The sequence below is a fragment of the Equus przewalskii genome, chromosome 5 (assembly GCF_037783145.1).
Source record: "Equus przewalskii isolate Varuska chromosome 5, EquPr2, whole genome shotgun sequence".
Classification (NCBI taxonomy): domain Eukaryota; kingdom Metazoa; phylum Chordata; class Mammalia; order Perissodactyla; family Equidae; genus Equus; species Equus przewalskii.
Window position 1 is genome coordinate 60030938 of NC_091835.1, and position 22822 is coordinate 60053759.

Here is a 22822-nt window from a genome sequence, read left to right on the forward strand (position 1 = left end):
TGGTTCTTCTTTATAGTTTCTATTTCTTTCTTGAGATTCCCTATCTTTTCATTCATTGAAAACATATTATCCTCTATCTCTCTGTGCATAGCTATAATAGGTGCTTTAAAATTGTAATCGAATGAGTCCAATATCTAGGTCATTCTTAGGCTGCCTACGAAACATTAATGAAAACAAAACAAAAATAACCATTGCTTTAGAAAAGCTGCTTTTTAATTAGATTCTTATCATGCAGGATTCAATGATTTAACAAAATCAAATGCATATTTCTTTCTCTCATAAAAACACAGAAAGATGAATGATAAACTAAATTGAATGTGAAAATAGTCTGTTTAAAGCATTTAAAACCAAATCAGCTAATATCACATTTAAATCACTTATCAATCATTTACCAATCTTTTCTCGTAGCATAGAGTTTAATGTAATATAAATAATTTTCCTGTTTTTAGTTATCCATATTAATTTCTTTAGTGGCTCTTGCCTAGCTGTTAGGACATGCTATGTGGTCCTTCATAAAAAAGACAGATTTCAAAATAAAAATGAGGTCTATTGTTTCATCTGGGCCTAGATTTGGTGACTTTTTTTCCCCCCTGAGGAAGATTTGGCCTGAGCTAACATCTTTGCCAGTCTTCATCTATTTTGTATGTGGGCTGCCGCCATGGCATGGCCACTGACAAGAGGTGTAGGTCTGCACCTGGGGACCAAACTCAGGCCACCAAAGCAGAGCATGCTGAACTTAACCACTAGGCCACAGGGCCAGCCCCTGGTGAACTTCTTTATTTGGCTGATTAAATACTTATAACCTGAAACAAAAGTTGTCTGGAATTTGTTGATGAGAACTCAATGTTCAGAACGTTAAAAGTGGAAGAAAAAAATGTCCCTCAAAACATAACAAATTCTTCCTAAATTATTAAAATATGTGAATAATAGTATTCTTTGTATTTAAATAACTCTTTTCTCTCAAAGACAGGAAATATTTTACGAAAGAGTGAATGATAACTACTGAGGACATGAGTAATATTCCTTTAGTCAGTTTTTAAGAACATGTAAATCTCAGGTTTAGTGGCTTGGAAAGAACCAAAGGCATATGTTACAACAAGCGCTCTCAGGAAACATTATAGGAACTTTCATTGTGAGAAATTTAAAAAATTCAAACAGATTTATATGGTTCTGACATTTACAAAAATGGGAGTAGAAACATGAATTGCATGGTCAGCATCCTATAACGAACAAGTGAAACGTGCAACACTGTGTTGTAAACTGCTCTTTAGTATTTTGGTATATCTCTCACTGGTATTTTAACAGCCAGGTCATTATTTTCATAGGTAATAAAACTATCTTTATAATCTCATAAATTGAATATAGCTCTAACTTTAAATGTAAATATTCTTTAGGGGTTTCATTCATAGAGAAAATCTCTTCCTGATACTATCTGATGGAGAACAGCTGCTCAGTGGATACAGCAATGTATCAAAGTGTCGTTACATAATTAACAGTACCTGCAGAACCAAAGCATTTATAGTTTGTTCACATATAAATGGACCAGTAACAGACTTTGCACTAAGCATTTTAAACAGATGAGATTCTCGTCAGCCAAAAGTCTATAGTCCATATATCATTATCAAATGGCCTGGTGAGTCCAGTAATAACATTTCTCTCCCATTCTCCTTATGAAACGCTCCACTACATTTTGTGCATTTTATAGAATTTTTAAAAATGCAAAACTTCTCAAATTTACTGTTACCTTTGATCCCTGACACCAAAATACTTGTGGAGTTTAAGATTTTCTTCTAGATGTAGAATAACAATAAAAGGACAAAGTACACAAACTGAATATTGGTGAGTCATGTGAATTAAAATGTTTCCTAAAAAGAGCATAAATATATTAATCAAAGTATATCCTTGGATTTTTCTCCCCCAAATGTTATTTAAAATACAAAACCTTATATATGTAACAATACAAGTTCAGGATTTCATGCTCTGTTAAAGTTAATAAAGTGGTTAACACTTCAAATAGCATATTCATTTTATGTGGCCTACATTTACTTAGAATTTATCTTTCTTAAAACAATAAAATATCAAACAAGAAAAGAATATTTCATTTTCTATGGTTACCCTCAAAGCTGATTTTCAAAACCAGGAAGTGTTTATGCAATGCTATAGTAACTTAGCTAAATCTGGTTTATTTCATATTCAAAGACTTATTTTAAGGGACATTTAGAATAGCTAATGGATATGCTTTGATTAATTTGAGAAATTTATTAAGCTTCACTACTTTCAAAGCACTATGCTAGACATACAAAACATGTTTGTTTTATTTCAACATTTACTGAGCTCCTATGGAAGGCAGGAATACAAAGATAAATGGTACATATCCTAGAAGTCCCTGAAACACAAATAATTAAATGAATTAACTCAGGTAAATTGAACACACAAACATTCAATAAAAGTATAAATTAAATCACATGTGTAATTGTAAGCTTAGTATCAAATGTATATGTTGTTGAAAATGAATTAAACTTCCAGTAACAAGAGCCTAGTATATATTGAAGAGTTTGTTACTTCATTTGGATTCTTCCCTATAGCAACATTATCTCTAAAAGGGAAAAAAAGGCTTTGCCTGAATAACATCTTCTATTTCAAAAATCAAAAAACGTTAGATATTTCATACATCAGAAAAAATTTTAATTTCAGAGCACTAATATTTGATATGCTTTGACCCAATTTTTGCTTACTAGATTGGGTAAAAAATCTTGCTCTTACTCATCTTAGAGGAGTCTATAAAGTCAATCCACGATACTTCTAATATGTAAATTTACTGATTTAATTTGAAAGCCTGCCAGTCCTCCATTCATGCTCTGATTGCACTTTCTTGTGAGTGGTGGGACCAAGAGTGCTTCTTTTAATAAATGAGGAAAAGATAAAATAGAGCCAAAAATGCTAGATACTGATGCATTTTGAAGATTAAAATGTTAAAGTTTTTGAAGATACTAAGTGTAGAACTAATTTTTAAAAATAAATAACACTTTTTTTTATTTCAGAGAAGCATTTCAATTATGAACTTGACTACATCTTGCCTCCTGAATATTTTTAAATAACTTACAAAAGACATCCAGTTAAACTCGGCAGCTTCATTTCCTCACCCTCTGCACTAAAATGACTATAATGTAATTAGCTTTTTAAAATATGCAAGGATAAGGAGCAGGAGACTAGAAGTTTTGGACAATGGAAAGAGGATAGACAAGTAGTAACTTGCTTAAAACAGCAGAACACACAGGGGGACGCTAGCAAGGAACAAGATGATTTACATGACAGAACTCTGGACAGGTCCAAGAACTGGAGGTACCAGGTATTTCAGACACTGACTGAAAACAAGAGGACTGGTTGAAAATCTTTATAACAATCAGTTGGAGCACCCTCCCCTCCCCGCCAGATCTCTTACCCTACCCACATCCAGAGAGGACACAGAGGTTTAATGTCTAGAGACAGTGAACGACCAAGCTTGCAGACTTGAGGACAGCAGATACAACGAAGGCCAGCTGGAAGGCATGCTCTGAAAATGAAAGTCTATGGCCTTAAAAATTCTAAGGGAGAACAACCATCAAGTCTGGAGACAGAATAAAAATTTTCATGGTCTCAAATTTTTTTACATCCCATTGAGCTTTTCGCAGGCAACTACTGCAGAATAAGAAGGACCAAAAGGAAGGAGCAAGCCTAAAAAGAGGACATGGGATCTAGCAAACAGGGAGGGTAACCAGAAAAGAAGGGAAGAGAATTCCTACAGCTATGTGACAGCACCCAGAGCCAAGGGGAGCGGGATAACGGAGGCGCCAGGAGGAAGGTGAGAGGTGATGAAGCAGAGTCACAAGGCTGGATTTCTTGATGTTTCTAATCAGGTTTAACCGTAAAGAGAGGGGGTTACAGTTCCGGTGCAGAGTGCACAGAAAGGATAAGGAGGGTACACTGAACATGGAGTAAATTAAGGAAGGAGGCAATTCTTTACTATGGGGACAAAAAAACATTGGTACAAATGTACTGGTCAGTTCACCAGGTCAGGCTCCGGCGCAGAGAGCAAGGGGAGGAAGGATGGAGGGTACGTAGCACAGCAGTGAGGTACACGCATTCACAGTGCACTGAGCTGCTCGGTTGGAAACAGTATTTCTGGAATGATGAAAATATGCATAACGATGAAAACCGTGAATATCAATTAACCCAAAGACTTGAGTTATAACTATAAGGTGGGGGAGAAGGGGCATGTGTGAATGTAAATGGGGAGGCTGGTGGTTGGAAGAAGTATTTCATCTTCCATATGGAAAATCAATATAGAATTTCAAAAATTGAAATCAATAAAAATTATATAAATATTATTTATTTAGATATACAAATGTTAATACAGAAAGAAATATCTAAAAGAAGTGAAAGCAATTGCCTCTGGAGACTGGAACCTGAGGTAGAGGAAGAGAGGGACAGGGACAATTGCCTTCCATGATAAAATCTATACTACCTTTACTTCTGTATATGTAATACTATGATAAAAATTAAACTGAAAATAAAAATATATAAATAACCTTAAAACAAGACTGTAACTTTTTGTAATCCACCACATAATGACCCAATTTCAACTGTACAGTCTCTTGTTTATTGAAAAAAGCCCTTAAAATCAGCAAAATAGGAACATTTGTTTCACTGCGCTGATTGTAGAAATAATTTGAATTATCAACAAATAGATCCATATTAGAGATAATCATTTACATACAAACATACAACTTATTAACAAGTGATCCATGGGAAGATCTTATGCCCTCTTCATCTCTTAACAGTTGCTGTCAGAACACTATAAACATCATCTACTTCCTTCCTCCTCTACCAGGGGCAAGATGAACACCCTACTATGTCCAGAGTTCTCATCACTAGAACCAGCTGCCCTTGCTGATGCCTTTGCTGTTGCCACTCCCTCTCCTGTGCGCCTATTCACCTGCTGATAGGGTCTAGCACTTACCTACACCCACACCTGTACCAGCACCTTGAGAAGACTGGGCCTCCTGAGCATCTGTGCTCTTTGATTCCACTCCCATCTGGAGCTGGTGCTATGGCAGTTCCAGGCTGGGGGGAAATACACTTGAATTGTAACTTGGAAGTTTTGCCATAACAGCAATAATATGATCGTTTCAATATTTCAGATACGGTAAGGCATAAGGGAATTTTGTGTACCAGCTTAACACAGCCACACAGTTCCCATTGGGAAATAATTCTCAATTTCCAACTGAACTTTAAATCTGTAGAAAACAGCCAATTAGTAAGTTAGAGGCAGACTCTGTAAAGATTAATGAAAGAAAGACTGTCCCACAAAACAAACAGCCAGAATATAAATACCTACAATTGTAAATACTTACCCAAATTGACCTGTTTGCATTTTGTCCTAATTACATTATAGTTCTAATTTATTGTATATAACACTATGGTATGGATGTCCATTCATGGAGTCCTCGTTTTCTTACTCATGTAGCTATTCTTTTCTTTTCTTTTCTGATTGTTGCAGAGTTTCACCTCACTGAACTGCAAACAGACCCCGCACAATATAATTTGGCAATCTAGTTCATTCATTTCCTAGAAGACGTGAAAAGATAAAGCCAAAGGCTATATAAACATCTGTTGTCCATGCTATTTTCAGTTCTATGTTTTAATGGAATGAGTGGTATACAAGGGTGATTTTGATTTTACTATATACTCCTCCGGTACTTCTCCAACTGGGAGGCTTGCCAATCCAGAGTTTCAGGTAAAGAAGAAAACAGAAAAGAGATTTCTCAGTTGTTTAATCAGCATACTAAGGATTTGGAAAAGTCAGGCACTTCAAAGAAAGGCAGAGCGCAATATTACTGCATTTCCTTTCTCGACTATTGCAGCAAGATAACCCCCAAAACACTTAGTTCTCCAGCCTTCAAAATTTCAGCAAGACTTTACTATAAAGAAATAGCAATGGGCACATGATCATCAATGACACTGTCTGGTTCTGAAGAAGGGAAATAGAACAACCATTTGTCTACATTTCCAATGCAACCAATATTTTCTGAGTGCCTACTGTGTTCTGGGAACAATTCAAAGGTGAACACAACAGATGAGTGCTCTATTCTGATGAGCTTAATAAACAAGTAAACAAAGAGGAGAATTTTAGGCAGTGATAAATTAGTATAAAGAAAATATGATCTTCAGTGAGTGAGAGGTGACAGTGATAGGTGGCTATTTTGAATAGAGTTAAGGTCTATCTGAGATGGTGACATTTAAATTTAGACAAGAACCAGCCACAGGGAAGATCGAGGGGAAGACCTTTCCAGGCAGAAGGAAAAGCGACTGCAAAGTCTCTAAGGTAGGGACAGACTTGGAGAGTGTGAGAAACAGATAGAAGAAAAGAAACAAAGCTGCTGTGGCTGAGCCTTAGTGAATGGTGGGGTGAGTGGCAGGAGACGAGGATGGTGGACAGATAGGGGCCAGATGGGTAGAGTCTGTGGACCATGGTGAAGAGCCGGGTTGACTTTACGTGTGATGGAGAGCTACCAGAAGTTTCTGAGTAGTGGAGAGTTAAGATCTTATTTATATTTTTCAAAGGCCATTCTGGCTGCTCTATGGAGAACGGCTTATGGAGGTAAACATTGAAACAGGAAGACCAGGTAGGAGATTGGCTAATGCAATAAACAAGCCAGAAGAAATGAAGTCTAGGATGGCTGGTAGTAGTGGAGATGAAGATAAAGGGAAAGATATTTGCTAGGTGATAGAGCTGAAGTTCCCAAATTTTCTCGCTTCATGGACCCCTTAGTGTTTCAGTAATTTTTTTCACAGCACCTCTAAGGCAAAACAAATACCTAATGGTTCTGTCTATTATGGTAAAAACTACTTAATAGTAGTAGCCTGAGCATGTCAGTGTTTCCCTCACAAATTTAAAATATCCCACGGCTCCCCTGTGAGGAGTGTCTCATGTCTCTGCATGGTTTGGGAATCCCGGTTTTAGAGCTAAGACTTACTGGAGAACCGGATGTGAGGAGTAAGAAGAAAAGAAAACTGAAGATGATTCCTGGATATGGGGCCTTAGAAACTAGATAGATGATAGTGCCACCCACTGAGATGGGGAAGAACGAGGGAAAACACAACCACCCTGAAAGATAGGTTCTACCCCTTTTGCAAATAAGAAAGCTGAGACTTAGAGTGGCCGTGTAAAGTTACTCGAAGTAGCACGACTAGTCAGGAAACGTGATAAAATTTGACTCCAGGTCTGTCTGATGCCAAATAAAATCGTACTATAATAAATAATACAGTGCTATGAGTTAGTCACGTTAGAGTACCTTAAAGATGTTATCTCATTTAATTCTAACATTACTGGATAGATCTAATTTCAAAGTCAGCTATAACATACTCCCTCTTAGACAAAAGTGATTGCAAGGTGTTTTCAAATGGGACTCTCATCCACTTAGCCTCAAAAAACTTTTTTAAGAAATGTGAAATGAAGGCCTTGGGGGTGAAAAATGTAACTGAACATTTTACAAAGGTCCACAGCTAATGTTGTAATGACTAGACTTTTATTTCTATTCCTGAAATCAGAGCAATCTAATTGTCTGCCCTCATCTTGACCCAGCCCTGAACAGGACATACATGGGGAAAGTTCCAAGGAGAATACTAATTGAATGTTGATTCCTTAGGGCAGGTGGCACAATCTCAACATCCGTGATGGGGCCTGACCACAGGGAGTAGCAAGGGATGTGGGAACTGAAGCGGACACGCTCTAAAAGGCAATGCAGTCTCCTGAAATCTGGACTTTAATGTGAAATTTAACAGGTGCAAACATTCTGCACTTTCTAAAGAAAACATGCCTAGGGGCTAAATTTAGTCTTTTCAAATAGTCCTAGATACATGATTAAATTCTCAAATATACTTATGATAAGTGGCTGAGGAGAGAACCTTAAGGAAGTTGAAGAAGACCATTAGAAGAATCTAGGAAGAGGCTGTTAATTCTATGCAGGAAACTAAAGTTCAAACCGCATAGTTAAATCTACTTTATATGTTTTCCATTTTCAAGTAGTGTGTGTTTTTACAGAAATGGAAATAGGAGCACCTTATATTTAGTGCTGTATATTTTAATCTGCCCAGTAAAAAATAATCTTATCCAAATAAATGAAGATGTCCCAGCAAGAGACACTGTTCATTTTTCTCCTTGCCATGAATGACATGTCATTAGACTATCTGTCTTGCATTGAGCAGCTTAATAGCATTTCAAATCCTGCAATTCTATCAGCCACAGGAAGCATAATCACAAACTTGAATACAAGTCACTAACTTAGCTATTCAGTTGCCCTGAGAAGGAACCAAGAGATCTGACTTGCAGAATTTCTGTCATGGGGTCTTCAGTGTTGAAACCTAAACGAAACTTAAAGAGTATCTATTCAATGTTATAAATCACTAGAAATGTCGTTATAGCTTGTCACTAATTCTAAAGATCAGGACTCATTTGGCAGTGGTTTTGAAAGATCCTGCCCTCAAATCTTGAATTCTGTGGCTTTTGTTTTCCTGAGGTCATATCTGCAAATTAGTTAGGGAAGACACTTACAGTCAGAACAAGACAGATCCAATTCTAACACCATGCTATGACCCTGCTACGTGAAGAAAACCAAACCAAAACAGTCAGTAGTAACAAAAATCTAGCTGGCTCTCCTTGGGGAGTACTGTAAGGGGGGCAATTTTATTATTTGCATGGTCTTTTCAAAGAAACAGATAAATCTGCAGTTATAATAAAGCATAATAACTGTTATGACAGATAACTCTACTCAGAATGCTACCAGAGGCCAAGGAGGATCATCTAAATTAGCCCACGGGTGCAGGGAGCTGGCATGGGACCTGAGTTTGGCGGTCTTTTAGGGTAAGCTGGATATTTCAGCTAGGAGAAAGGTCTGTAGGAAGGCACCGAGGTTGGAATGGCTTCAATCATTGCCAGAACTCCAGGACGTTCTGTACAGCAGGAGGCAGAGCATGTGGGAAGTGGCTGGACAGGGGACAGTGCAGAGGTGGACAAAAGTCAGGCCATGAAGGGCTCCAGACTCTGAGCTCCTCTGAAAGCTGTAGGAACCATTAAATGATTTTAAGTCAAGATAGGATATGATTTGATTTTGTTTCAGAAAGTTCACAGGCAGAGATAAGAAGGAAAAACTGAGGGAGGTTAGATTTAAGGCAGAAAAATCCTCTGCGCATCTCTTCCTACAGTGTTGCCCAGCCCTCTGGCCTCTGGCTTGGGCTAAGGTAGGCCCACTTTGATTTTCCCCTCTTAGGAAGTAGGAATTGGGACAATTCCAGTCTATCCATTGTGGATGCTTAAACTTAGAAGTACTTCCAAGGTTATGGTGTCAGAGTGTGACCACGCATGAACAAAACCAGAGGAAGATCTCAAAGAGAAAGAAGGAAGAGGATGCACACAGCCAGAGACAAATAAGGACTAAATACCATGTGGACACAGAGGCTGAGAAGTGACTCTCCAGTTTCCAGTTTAGCCCCTTGCCAAGCCCAGCTGCACTTCCTGCCTTCAGCCCCAGGCCGTTATTGTAAACTCCCTTATTTTCTTAAGCTAGGTTTGAGCGGGATTCTGTTACTTGCAAATACAATGAACCCTGACTAAAGCAGGGCCTGAACTTAGACAGATAATGAAAATGAAGAGAAGGAGGAGGATATGAGATGTTAAGGAAGTAAAATGGAAGGAAATTGTAACTGGCTAGATTTGGACGTGTTGGCTCCCCAGCTAGTCTTGGGCACCTACTGGTCATACCCCTCACTGAGATGGGAATTATAAAAGGAGGGCAGAATTGGTGGGAAATGATAGGGATTCAGTTTGGAGCATGTAGAAATTGATGAGAGTAGGATATCCAAGTAAAAATGTCCAGGAGTTGGATATGGCTGTGCATCCCAGAGGAGTTCTGATAGGGAAGTGTAGATTAGGTCATCTCCAACATGGAGATGGCTATTGAAACCATGGGAGTAGATGAAATCTCCCAGCAGAATTTAAGTCAAGGTCTGGGGAGCACCAACGTTAAGGTGCAAATTGAGTAAGAAAAGCCATGAAGGAGATTCAAGACAAAATGCTGTGATGAGCCAATACGGGAAAATTTTTTAAGAACCATGGCCAAGTGAGGAGAGCCCGGGTAACAGACTTTTTGAGAGGACAACAAACGTGAGTGTGGAAAGAAGAGAACCAAACTCCCCAACATCCTCTGAGTATCTCCTACATGGCAGGCATTTTACTGCCTCATTCCATCTTCAAAGCAACTTTTCAAGACAAGTGACAGCATATCCTTTAAAGATAAGGGGAAAAGACCAAAGTTCCCTGGAGATGGGCTAAGTCATATTGTGTATCTCTAGCCCCTGGCAGAGTGCCTTCCACCTATTTGTTTAAAGAATGAATTAAGAAGTGAACATTCCTACAATTTTATAAAAGGCTACCCAGAATAAATCGGACTGTTTACTCTCAAATTCACGTATGATTTGGCGGGCAAGGTTCTACTGTTATCAACACAGCAAGCCTATTTTCAGTGCACAATCCTGGATTTCACGCTGCTATTTCAACTCATTAACAGCATTTCTATTTATCTTTCAGTAAAACACCTGAGTCAGAGAAAGGGTAGGCAAAGAAATCATGTTTTCATGTTACCAAAGATGTCCTAGGGAACCCAAAATCTTCGTTGATGATACTTTACAAACCATGGAGATAAATTTCCACTAAGTACCACAGAACCTTAAATTCATATCTGATTCAGAAAGCACACCAAAAGGACTGGACAATCTTTTGATGTAAACCACAAGTCACGCTACATAGAGAATACTTAGCTGCAGATCCCTTATCTCCTAAGGAGGCATTATTAGCTCTTATCGTTCAAAGGTCATTGAGGTCTTTTCTCCCTGGCTTAAACTTAAGATGAAAAGAAATCAATTAATACCGAAGTGGACAACACTCCTACCACATCTGTAAGTTACTTAAAGAAAAACACTATTAAGATTCCTTTCTATATTTTGAAAATAGATGCAGGAAAGAAGGTATTATAACACTTTTGTGTCTAAAAAGGATGCCTCAAATCCTGGAGTGATGGGTGTGGGACAAAGAGGATGGGTTAACTGTGGAATGTCCTTGCTTTCCACAAAGCCCTGTGGATTTCTATACTACAATACACAGTGAGCAAAAGGGAAGCTAATGAACATGGACTCAGTTCTTCCCATGGGCCCGAACCATATATGCCATTTCACTTAATCACCATAAGAATTACGGGAGGTATTATTCCTGATTTCCAGATCACCGAGGCTCTAAGAAGTTAAGGAGCTTGTTGGGTCTTACACAGCCAGCAAGTGTGATGGGTTTGGATTCAAATTCAGATCTAACACCAAAGGTTGTGTTAATATTTGATGTATCATGTTTCCACCCAGACAAAAACTCTATAGAAAGGAGTTTTTAAAAATATAATAAAAAATCATTTATATGTGCCCTCTTCACGTTCCAGGAAGAATTAGTCCCACATTTTTGTGTGTTCCTACAGCATATTAATTTGGTTCTTATAATGCCATACTGTAATTGTGCCTATCTGCTCAGATAGAATACAGACTTCTCAAAGACAAGAATTATAGTTTCCTTTTTTTTGTGTGTGTGTGAGGAAGACTGGTCCTGAGCTAACATCTGTGCCAATCTTCCCCTATTTTTTGTATATGGGATGCCATCACAGCATGGCTTAATGAGCGGTGCCTATATCCACACCTGGGATCCAAACCCATGAACCCTGGGCTGCTGAAGAGGAGCCTGTGAACTTCAATACCACGTCACTGGGCTGGCACCAAGTTTCCAAATATTTGAAGTTTTATCAACAATATAGTAAATGTTAGTTGAAGGAATAAATAAATGAACACTTTAGGAGATAGAATTTTAAGATTCCTGTGATAGGACAAAATTATTTGTAAATTATACAAAGAAAACAAAAGACTATAATATTCAAGAAAACATACACTCATCATTTCTTATTTAACTTCAATTTTATTGCTTACTTTCTACAGGGTTAGTGACTTTTTTCACTAAAAATGAATTTGCTATATCCATGAAAGGTATTAAGAAAGTTCATGTCCATATCATGTAAATTTATTTTTACACATATTTGAAGATGCAGGATTTTAAACAGATGCTCTTTTTTTTTTTAAAGATTTTATTTTTTCCTTTTTCTCCCCAAAGCCCCCCGGTACATAGTTGTGTATTCTTCGTTGTGGGTTCCTCTAGTTGTGGCATGTGGGACGCTGCCTCAGCGTGGTCTGACGAGCAGTGCCATGTCCGCGCCCAGGATTCGAACCGATGAAACACTGGGCCGCCTGCAGCGGAGCGCGCGAACTTAACCACTCGGCCACGGGGCCAGCCCCTTAAACAGATGCTCTTAATGCCCTGCCCCATATGCTCTCAGCCCCTCTCTGAATTCCCTTGCAGGTGTCACAGAAACTCACCACAGAATCTGACACTTCCTAGTTAAACCTCCTGCCTTAGAGTTCTGGCACCATAGAAGATTGTCGAGGGAAGCCCAGAAGGACTGTGCTGACCACCTGCAGGGGCAACCCTCATGTTGAGGGACTAGGGATCATGAATAAATACCCCTGGAACAGTTATGAAGCACATTCTACACTATTCCTCAGCAGGATTGAGCTAATTGCTTACTCAGATAACCTGCTTACCAGTGCCACCTTTACTGCATTCCCCGCCTACCACACTTCCCCATTTTCTTACTCATGCTTCTTGGTATCATCCCCCAAAATCATCTGCATCCAAGTCTTTGTCTTAGGATCTGTTCTGGGGAACCCAAACAAAGACAGGTGTCCAAAATATACACAGGGAAATGGAAAGTAATGAGGAGCACCCTGACGGTTCCACTTCGAAGTCATTCTGTTCAGAGCCTCACCTGGTGAGAATGATGCTGTGTTTTGTATGTTAGGATAGTGATCTCTCTGCACCAAAAATGGCTTTAGACTCCAGAGGTAGAAGATGCATCCTTTCCCTTGTATTCTATATCTACAGGATTTGAGAGGCCAGTGAAGTTCACTAGGCTTGAGTGTACCCTTACAACATTACGGAAGCCAAGGAAAGTTCTTTCATGTCAGATTATAGGTCTGCTACACAATCTTGGGATAGAGAGGCACAAAGAACCTTAACCAAGATCATCCTTCTTCAAAGATACTGTTGGTAAATAAATATGTAGTCTTAACATATAAGAAGCTAAGCATCTAGGATAATGATCGGCATTTAGGATAATGCTCAGCATGTGGTAAGCATTTAATAAATCTTTCAAAATTTATGTGAACAAAATAGATTTTTCTTTTTAGACTAGAATGATCTCCTAGAGTCTGATAGCTTTTTGTCCAAGAAAGGTTTAAAGTATTTCAAACACAATGTTTTAGCTTCCACATCTATTTGAAACTCCATTTTTCCTCATGCAAATGAACATTAAAGTCCATCTACTTCACTTTACAGGTAATTAGAATGAAGGCAATTAACTGGCATGCTCAAAGTCCCACGGTGGAGACAGACCTTGAAACTAATTCTCCTGATTCCTGGGTCAATATTCTTCCAAGAACATTAAACTCCTCTTTAAAAGAGTGAACCATGGACCTAAACATTTTCTCATCAATTCAGTGACTTTCATCCAATGAACACAAATGACTAAAATACACTCATCTTGAAACACTCCAATGAGATAAACATATTATCTTTCAATAGCTTTTTGGATTATGTTCAGAGCCTTACTGAGGAGGCAGAGAGAGGAGAAAGACTCACATGACTGAGCTGGTGCTTTGGTCCATTCACCCTGCCTGCTGAAGATTTCAGACAGCAAAACCTCCCCTCTGGTTCAGATTTACAACATGAGAGCACATGAATCCTTATTCTTTTCTTCTTATTTTCTGTCACATTTATTTTTCTCTACATTTAGCACCATCTGGCCATGCCTGCTTGTTGTGCCATGCTTCCTGATTGCATGGTAATTTTTTATACTAGGAGAGCTTGTTGAGGATAAAATACGAGAATGGAACAGATTCAGACATATCGCACTTAGGAAATTAAATTAATTAAATATGATTAACAAATATAAATGACTCATCCAACCATCAAACTGGCTTGCCAGGAGCTCTAGATCAGGACTTAACTGGGTACCAGCAGATTAAAGAATTTGATGAGTTTTACGATTCTTGAGATGGATGCAATTTCATGAGCATACAGTCATTTTAGATTTTTATCCTTGGATGGTACTGTATTCCACTAACTTTGACTTTTTACCTTACATTACTCCCAAACAAGCTTTAAATAGTCAGCTCTGGGCATTTTGGGCGATCTGCAACTAGAGGGTAGCCCAGGTGATCTGGAGTCAGAAAATCAGGGTTCCACCCTCAGCTCTAAAACTGATTAGTTCTGTGTGTGACAGTGACAAGTCACATAACTCATTAAGCACGAGATTGCCTAGCTGGAGAATTAAAAGAAGGACTGCCCTGCCTACTTGACAGGATTTTTATGACGATCAGGAGAGATCATGTGTGTTAAAATATTTTATAGTGTTATATATGTAAAACAGTAAAAATCTCCGTTATTATCATGGCAACAACAAATAATTACACCATTAGAGGGGCTAACAGTTCTATCCTATTTTTTTATTTTCCGTTAATATGTATTGACTTAATACATGGTAGAGTAGCACCTGGTATTTAATGCTCAATAAATGATAGCTATTAACATTATTATTACCCGGGCACGTTTTTCAAAGGTCTTTATTATGTAAATACAATGGAAGAAGTAATCTCCCGGGGATATGAGTAAAGCAGTTACAGAAGTAAGAATAATCTGCCTATCCAATTTAATTGCCCATTTCCCACCCATGCTTTTAATAGAAAAGGGAAGAGTAATAAGAGATGAATCTGGGAGTATTAATCTAAAAGAAGAGTAGCTTCAAAGCATAGGACTAGAACAGAGTGTCCAAAAGAAGTTTATTCCCCTACAATCCTTTTTACCTGAAGCCGACTCAAAAGCTTAAAATTCTGGATTCCCTTCTTCTCTTTACTATTGATTTTCTGTGTAACCTTAAAATGAGCCACGTAACCACTTGGTCCTCCCAGATAAAAATCTGATACCATCCACCTGTCCAAAGTGGATTGATTATATGTTTATCAGAATATATCACAATATAGTTTATCAAACCCTGGTATTTTTTCTCTTTCTTTTTCTCCCTATCTACCTACCTAATTATTCACACACACATTTTGGTTGTAATAATAATAATGTGGAAAGGGTCCATTTGTTAATAGCTATCAGATAAAATTCCTTAGATAGAAAATAGAAAATTATTGACATTATAACTAGGTTTAGAATAGATCACCATGGGAATTTAAGAGAGTTTTCTTCATGTTAATTATCATTATCTTCATCTATCACTCCTCTCCCCTTTATTTTGACACATGTGGAAATGTTTTATTGGTCTCTGAGATACAGTACAATAATATCAACACTTTTCTATCAGGAAAGCTAGTACTCCGTTTGGTCTGTTCTTTCTCTCTTGTGAATAGAGAATAATCTATTCAGCTGTGTGTTTAAAATTATTCAGTGATTAGAACTATATTAGAAAATCATCTCTTCTAAAAGTTAAATGTCACGTTTGAAGTACGTAATGGTTTTAAGAAGTTAGAAGTCCTCTGTTCGATAGGATAGAGGATGATAAGGTATGAGTTAGGATATAAACATGAGTTATCATACACTGAAAGATACTTAGATATATACATACACTATATATATATATTTTTTTTTGATGGTAGAGGATGAGAAAATCAAATATTCCAAGAAGAAAATCTATTTCCTTGACTGAGATGGGATATTAAATAGGTCAAGGAGATAGAAATAAAGATGCTATGAGGAAGAAGAGAGAAAACTAAACATGGTAAGATTATGTAACACGATTTTAAGGACAATTTATCTTTCAATATTTTTCCATATGACCTTTCTATGAACTTTTCTTAGTAAGAAATAGAATTCAAAATACCTCATATTTCAGGTTCACACACACTTTGGGGTGAAAGATGGATTTTATAAAAACATTTCAACTTCTACAGATATTAGGTTTGGGTTGTGGATATAGCAGAGCACTACCTATTTTATTTCCCATTTCAAAGGGAAGAAGCTGGAAACAAAGAGGAAGAGTAATGAAATATACATCATGAAATATCCACAAAAACAGAACTCTAAATTAACAAAATAACATGTTTTAAAATAAAAAATATAGAATCAATATTTCTACTAAAAACAACAGAAAATAAACTACTAGGCACCAATTAAGAGATTACTTTAAACTAGAAGAAACAAAATTTATGACAGTATTTAGTGAATCTTAAGAATAATGGAAAAAGATACATACACATGCACACACACACAAATACAGACTAGAGGGAGTAGAAGAAAACACATTATATGAGAACCCCAGATTAGCCATTTTCCACCCAGATAATGACAGTAGTGCAATCTATTACAACGAAATTGATTTACACTAAGTTTTATGGGCTTAAATTATGAATGTCTGAAATTGCAAACTATGAGTAATCAACAGCTACTTAGCATAGGTATCATATCATTTAAACACCTAAACCTCTAACCTCCAGACATTAATGTCATATTAATTTCTTCAGGGAATTGACTAGCTGTTTTGCATCATGTAGACACAACCTAAATTTAACCATCATTTACCTTATTCTTACTACTTTCTAGGATTAATACTCAACTGCACACAAAAGCTGTATGACATTACCTATATCATGTACAGTCTGTGACAGGCAAAGCACATTAATGACTACTCATAAAGCTTAAGGAATCTCAGGCTCTTTATACTCACATCACCTGATCTCACTGTGGAAAGACAGGATTTGAAGCGATGAACGCTTTATTAAAATTTGAAAACCTTAATCAGCACATTTTACACTAGATATCACAAATGGACTATGATACTCCTTTCAACTAGGAACACACTGGCCTCAACCACTATCCATCAATTAGTGTTCGCTCTGTCCGTGATCCCTGTTTTATAGGGACACAAAAAAGTACAACAAAAATTCATTTTCTATGTTTTTAAACTTGTCAAATTTAAATGCCTAGAAAAGGTCAGAACCACCAAAAAAGATTTTCAGAAACACAACACATTTTAAATTAGGTTGATAAACTAGATATTCACATAAGGCTATTCCTGCACTGCATTATTTGAAAGCTTGGTACTAGCCTGGTTACATTTCCATACCATCACCACACTGAGGACAGTGGACGCATCTCAGAACAGTCATGATGTGCCACATCCAGAAAACGAACAAACAAACATGCTGGGCACTATGCCAACAGATGGCCCTAAGAGACGTGATAAAGGTGAGGACAAATGAACGTAAATGTTAGAGGGAAGGAGGAGAGAACCAAACATTGAAAATGTACTCCAGGAAGTTGTAATCTAACAAGGATTATGACTAAAGTCAACTTCATAAAGGGTATGGATGGATTTAAAGTAGAGATTCTTAACAAATCTTGATTTAAGGGCCAGCCCCGTGGCCGAGTGGCTAAGTTCGCACGCTCTACTTCGGAGGCCCAGGGTTTCGCCAGTTCAGATCCTGGGCGCGGACATAGCACACAGCTCATCAGGCCATGCTGAGGTGGCGTCCCACATAGCACAACCAGAGGCACTCACAACTAGAATCTACAACTATATACTGGGTGGGCTTTGGGGAGAAGAAAAAAAAAAAACAAATCTTGATTTAATCTAATGGGTCATTGGGCCCTCATCATTATTTTTAATCACTATTTTAACCAATTCACTCTTCTCAAATTATCACTAGATAATTCATTGTATCCCAAGTAATTTTAAAGGAACATATCAAGAGTCCCAAATACAAATGGTCTACCAGGTAAAATTTAATTTTACACAGTTTGTATTTTTCTAAAGAATAATTATAACCACAGGTAGAGGAAAATGCTTCTAAGACTTAATAGCTTTTCACCCAACAACCAGTTTCTCAGAGAAACTCAAAACTTTTCTCTAACTCACATTCTTTTACCTAGGATTGTAACAGTCTACTCTGTGGAGGATTGGAACAGTCCTGTACAGCCCTATCACAATTGAAATTCTATATTAAACTGTGAGTTTATTCAACGTGTGTTTCCTCCTCCAGCCTGTATACTCTGTGAGGCCAAGGATCATGTCTACCTTATTCATTGCTGTGTATCTAGTACAAAATAGCCCACAAAAAATGCGTTTAATATTGAATGAACGAAACACAGTAGAACCCTACTGTTCACCCTACTCCACTCCCAACACACATACAACTTTGGGGATTACTCTGCAAACTAAAAAACAGGGAACTTTTGTGTCTTCCCCACTTCTCTGCTCACACTACATTTCTAGTCCACTGTACTCTGGTTGTATAAACATACTTCTATTAATGTTATCACACTACATCATAACTGATCGACCCACAAGGAAATGAACTAGTTATCTGTGTGCCCATTAATCTCTGACAATGCCAGGTGATTCTCTTTTTTTCTGGTGAGGAAGATTGTTGCTGAACTAACATCTGTGGCAATCTCCCTCTATTTTGTTACATGGGACGCCACCACAGCATGGCTTGATGAGTGGTGTGCAGGTCTGCAACCAGGATCTGAACTGGTGAACCCTGGGCCGCCAAAGTGGAGTGTGCAAACTTAACCATTGTGCCACCAGGCTGGCTGCCAGGTGACTTCCTTTTGGTTTACTTTCTAACCAGCATCAAGAAATGACTTATGAAAATGATAACATTCATTAGCTCAAAATATAAGGAAGTAATGGATGGCTTAAAAGAGAAATTGTATGAAATCAAATAAAGCCAACAATTACAACAAACAAAATAAATCACCTCCTTGTTACGAACTGATAGGATTAAAAAAAATTGTAAAGTCAAGTAACTTCCAAAAGGAGAATCCTACACATTTAATAACAAAGCACCAAGAGTCCTATTCTTTTTCCCATGTAAAATAATTCCTTCACAATCTTTTCAGTAAAAAGCCAGAAAGAAATACATACATGATGGTGTTAATGCCTGAGAGCTGTTGGAACATTTGTAGGCCACAACCCACAATTAAAGCTCGGCGAGTTGGGGGGTAACTCAGCATTCTGCAGATCACAGGTCCAGCTTTTTTAAAAAAGAAAGAAAAAGAAGGACACATCTATTATTTTTAGCTCCCATAGTAATTATTCCCATAAGGATAAATTTCCCCAAATCTCCGTGAAATCAACATGACTGGGCATTTTAAAATAGAACATATTACTTTTACAGAAATCTGGGCACAATATATTTTTTAAAACAGATAGTACATATTTGAGTTTAAACTGTAAAAGAAACAAGAGAATTCAAGGTAAAGCAATTTATGGATACTAGGAAGTCCAATATAAGAGTAACTGTCAGAAATTTTTCTTCCTTAACTCCCTACAAGCTGTACGAACCACTCTTTGTTCTTCCACTTCCTTGGCAATTAATTATTATTTAAAATCCATTCAGTGTGGGACAACTTACAAAGTCACTGGCAAAATTGCTTTAATCAACGAAAAGAATGGTATTCATTAAAAAACAAAGAAGGAACAGAATTCATTCCAGTTTATCTGAATAAACTAACAAAATTCATCCCAATCTATTCAACTAAAGTTAAGGATTTGGGCATTACACCAGACTTGGCTATGGCTACAATGGATATTATTAATAAAAGTTACCAAACAGTTACTAAAAGAAAAAAAACTTAATGTCTTTTTATATAGGTATATATATACGTGTGTGTGTATATATACATATATATCGAGTACTATTTCTAGTATTTCTGGATTTTGAAAAGTTTCCTAAGTAGTATTCAATGGTCATTTCAAAACATAAATGGGCTTTCAAAATGGTGCAGATTCGTTTGTTTCTATATCAGAACTCTAGATCAATTCTGGACAGCTATAGATTTGAACTTCTGAGGCCTTAAGTAAGATGACTAACTTTACTAATGGCTGTTGTCTGGGCGTAATTACTGAAAGCGCCCCTTCTGTCCTCAGAAGTACTTCAATGACACCTTCACCTTAGCCTTAGGAGGCATTCTACAGAGTGTCCTTATGGGGCCAGAGTTGACTCCTAGGACCTATCGTATTCCTGCTGTCAGAAGAGATAACTTGGGATCACTGGAATATTAATTGCTTAAGAAGAGGCATTTTTCCTGGAGGCCAAGTTTCATTAATGAGCCCTAAGCCAAGTCAAGTAAAGTAAAATCCAGGGAAGTTCCATTTCAGAAATCTTTTGGAAATTTAATATTCCAGTTCACAGAAGTGGAATAGAATATGCTGTTGTCTCAGCAATTAAAGTTAATATGGGATTTCAAGCCAGGGCATTAATTAGAACCGAACATTATAGGGGTGAAAATATTCATTTCTACATGGGTGATTATAATTGCACAAAGACATGATTTACTGCAAATGGTTTTGTACCTAAATAGTAAGACAGGAAGAGATAGAGAAGCATTGATGGCCATTCAAAGGTCACTGCAGTGACAACCCACTTAGAAAGCAGGCTGAGAGTATTATAAATGTCAAATTGCTTTAGATTCAAGTAAAGCAGTATTAAAACCTAGTGTATCAGAAAGGATGTGTGAAATAGGTAGATTTTGAGAACTTTACTGTGACAATTTTGAAATATATCTGGATCAACTGTCTGAATATGCCAGGCTCATGTACAAATTTAGATATCTACAAATGAACCACAAAATAAGGAACATACACAGCATCATATAAACATCTACTACTTCCATAAATCAAAAAATTCAAATAAAAAAGATTATCAGGAGGCCAGCCCTGTGGCCGAGTGGTTAAGTTCATGCACTCCGCTTCGGTGGCCCAGGGTTTTGCTAGTTTGGATCCTGGGTGCGGACATGGTACCGCTCATCAGGCCACGTTGAGGCAGCATCCCACATGACACAACTAGAAGGGCCTACAACTGAAATATACACCTGTGTACTGGGGAGATTTGGGAAGAAAAAGCAGAAAAAAAAAAGATTGGCAACAGTTGTTAGCTCAGGTGCCAATCTTTAAAAAAAAAAAAAAAAAGATTATCATTTACCTTGTGTACCACGGAAACTTTAAAAAACAATAATGACAACAAAGCAAATACAAGCGCTCTTTCAGCTTGTAGTAACCACCACAGATGAGAAATTGGCCTTCTGCAAGAAATCTATTTTAACCTTTGAACAGCTGCATCTACTTTCACTATTAAACTGCACCATGATTTGATGGACAGACTAGGTGATACTGATTTTGGAGGGCAGGAAAACAAAGAGAAAATTATGACAAATCAAGGTCAAAGTTTGACCTGCCAAACTATCAAGAGATAAACTATTACATAAATACCATATATTTATTCCCTAGTTCTTAAAAATTTGGGTTTTGGACTTTCTCTTGGTTTGGATTTCCTGTCAAAAATAAACAATGATAGTTCCTTTATGAGACTGGATTTTTTTTTTTTTACAGATAAATTACAGTCACAGCAGTTGCACGTCTGATTATGCCTAAACAAAATTAAAGAATTTCCTTTCATTAAAATCATAAACCTAGCTTTATTAGGAGTAAAACTGACTTAACAAATGCAAACCATCATTAATCTTTATACCACAGAAGCCATGAGGCAGAAGATAAGAATCAAACACATTAACTGGTTGAATGTTCGTAAGTGAAAATTTAAAATGTCACGCTCTACTTACTACATTTCTTTTGATTTCTGTAATTAAAAACATTTTGTATACATAAATATTTCATACAACTTTCAAAAGAACACGTGTGTCGTTGAAATTCCCACACAAGAAAAAGTAAAACCTCTAAACAACAAGGGTAGACTGGAAATACAGGATTTAAAATGTAACACATAATAAATAAAACAATAGATGCAGGAAGCCCAAACGGGTTCATGTTTTCCTTCATTCAAACACTTCATACTCTGTAACTTTTACAATGGTTGTCCAGGTGTGGCAGGGACTCTGGTGGCAGAGAGGAAAAGGGCAGTCCCACAAGCGCAGCCATTGCTGAGAACAGGCTGTCTGTATGTCGGGCCTATAGAAGTTTCTCCAGGTATGATTAAAAATGCACTAGAATGCACTTTGTATAAAATCCCAGCTCTTGATTTCCACTTCCAGCAAAAATGGAGTAATAGTTATCAAATTTACCTCCGACATGAAATAACTAAAAAGCCACGCAAAGATGTGTAAAGCAATAGTTCTCATGATAACGGATAACATGCAGTGAAGGATAGTGACCCCTGAGATTCAGGATACAAATGAGGTGAACTCTACAACTGTCCCAGCTTAACATCTTGAAGAAGTTTCCAAGTTGGAGCACAGGGAAGGGAAACCAGGCAGATCCAGGTGGTCTTCTTGAATCAAAAGGATGCAGCTCAGAATCCAGGGATGCCAAAGTGGCTAGAGTCACAGGGCAGAGTGCTAGAGAGGAGAGAGAGTCAGAGAGGGAGGACACTGGAGATGTGCATTCCCCCTTGAGTATTCAGTTGAGTGGATACACGTGAGGCAGGGGAAAGTGTCCAGGACAGGATTAAAGAAATCAGTCCCAGGAACTTACATAGGTCTGGGAACAGGACCTGTTCCTACCAACCTACCAAACACAGAGCATAAGGAAGAGCATTCAGAAGAGTTTTACCTAAGTAATGCTATAAATTAGTTCTAGATTAAAACAGCTTGGCTACCATCTAAAATGGCTTAAAAACAAGA

General features: G+C 37.5%; 1 protein-coding gene across 1 annotated transcript in view; it reads right to left on the reverse strand.

Moving 5' to 3' along the window:
* SLC2A13 (solute carrier family 2 member 13) overlaps positions 1-22822 on the reverse strand; it is a 260339-nt gene that overhangs the window by 97200 nt on the left and 140317 nt on the right. Inside the window, exon 4 of the mRNA XM_070619405.1 lies at positions 19110-19218. Coding sequence (XP_070475506.1) covers positions 19110-19218 — 109 coding nt within the window. The remainder of the gene's footprint in view (positions 1-19109; positions 19219-22822) is intronic.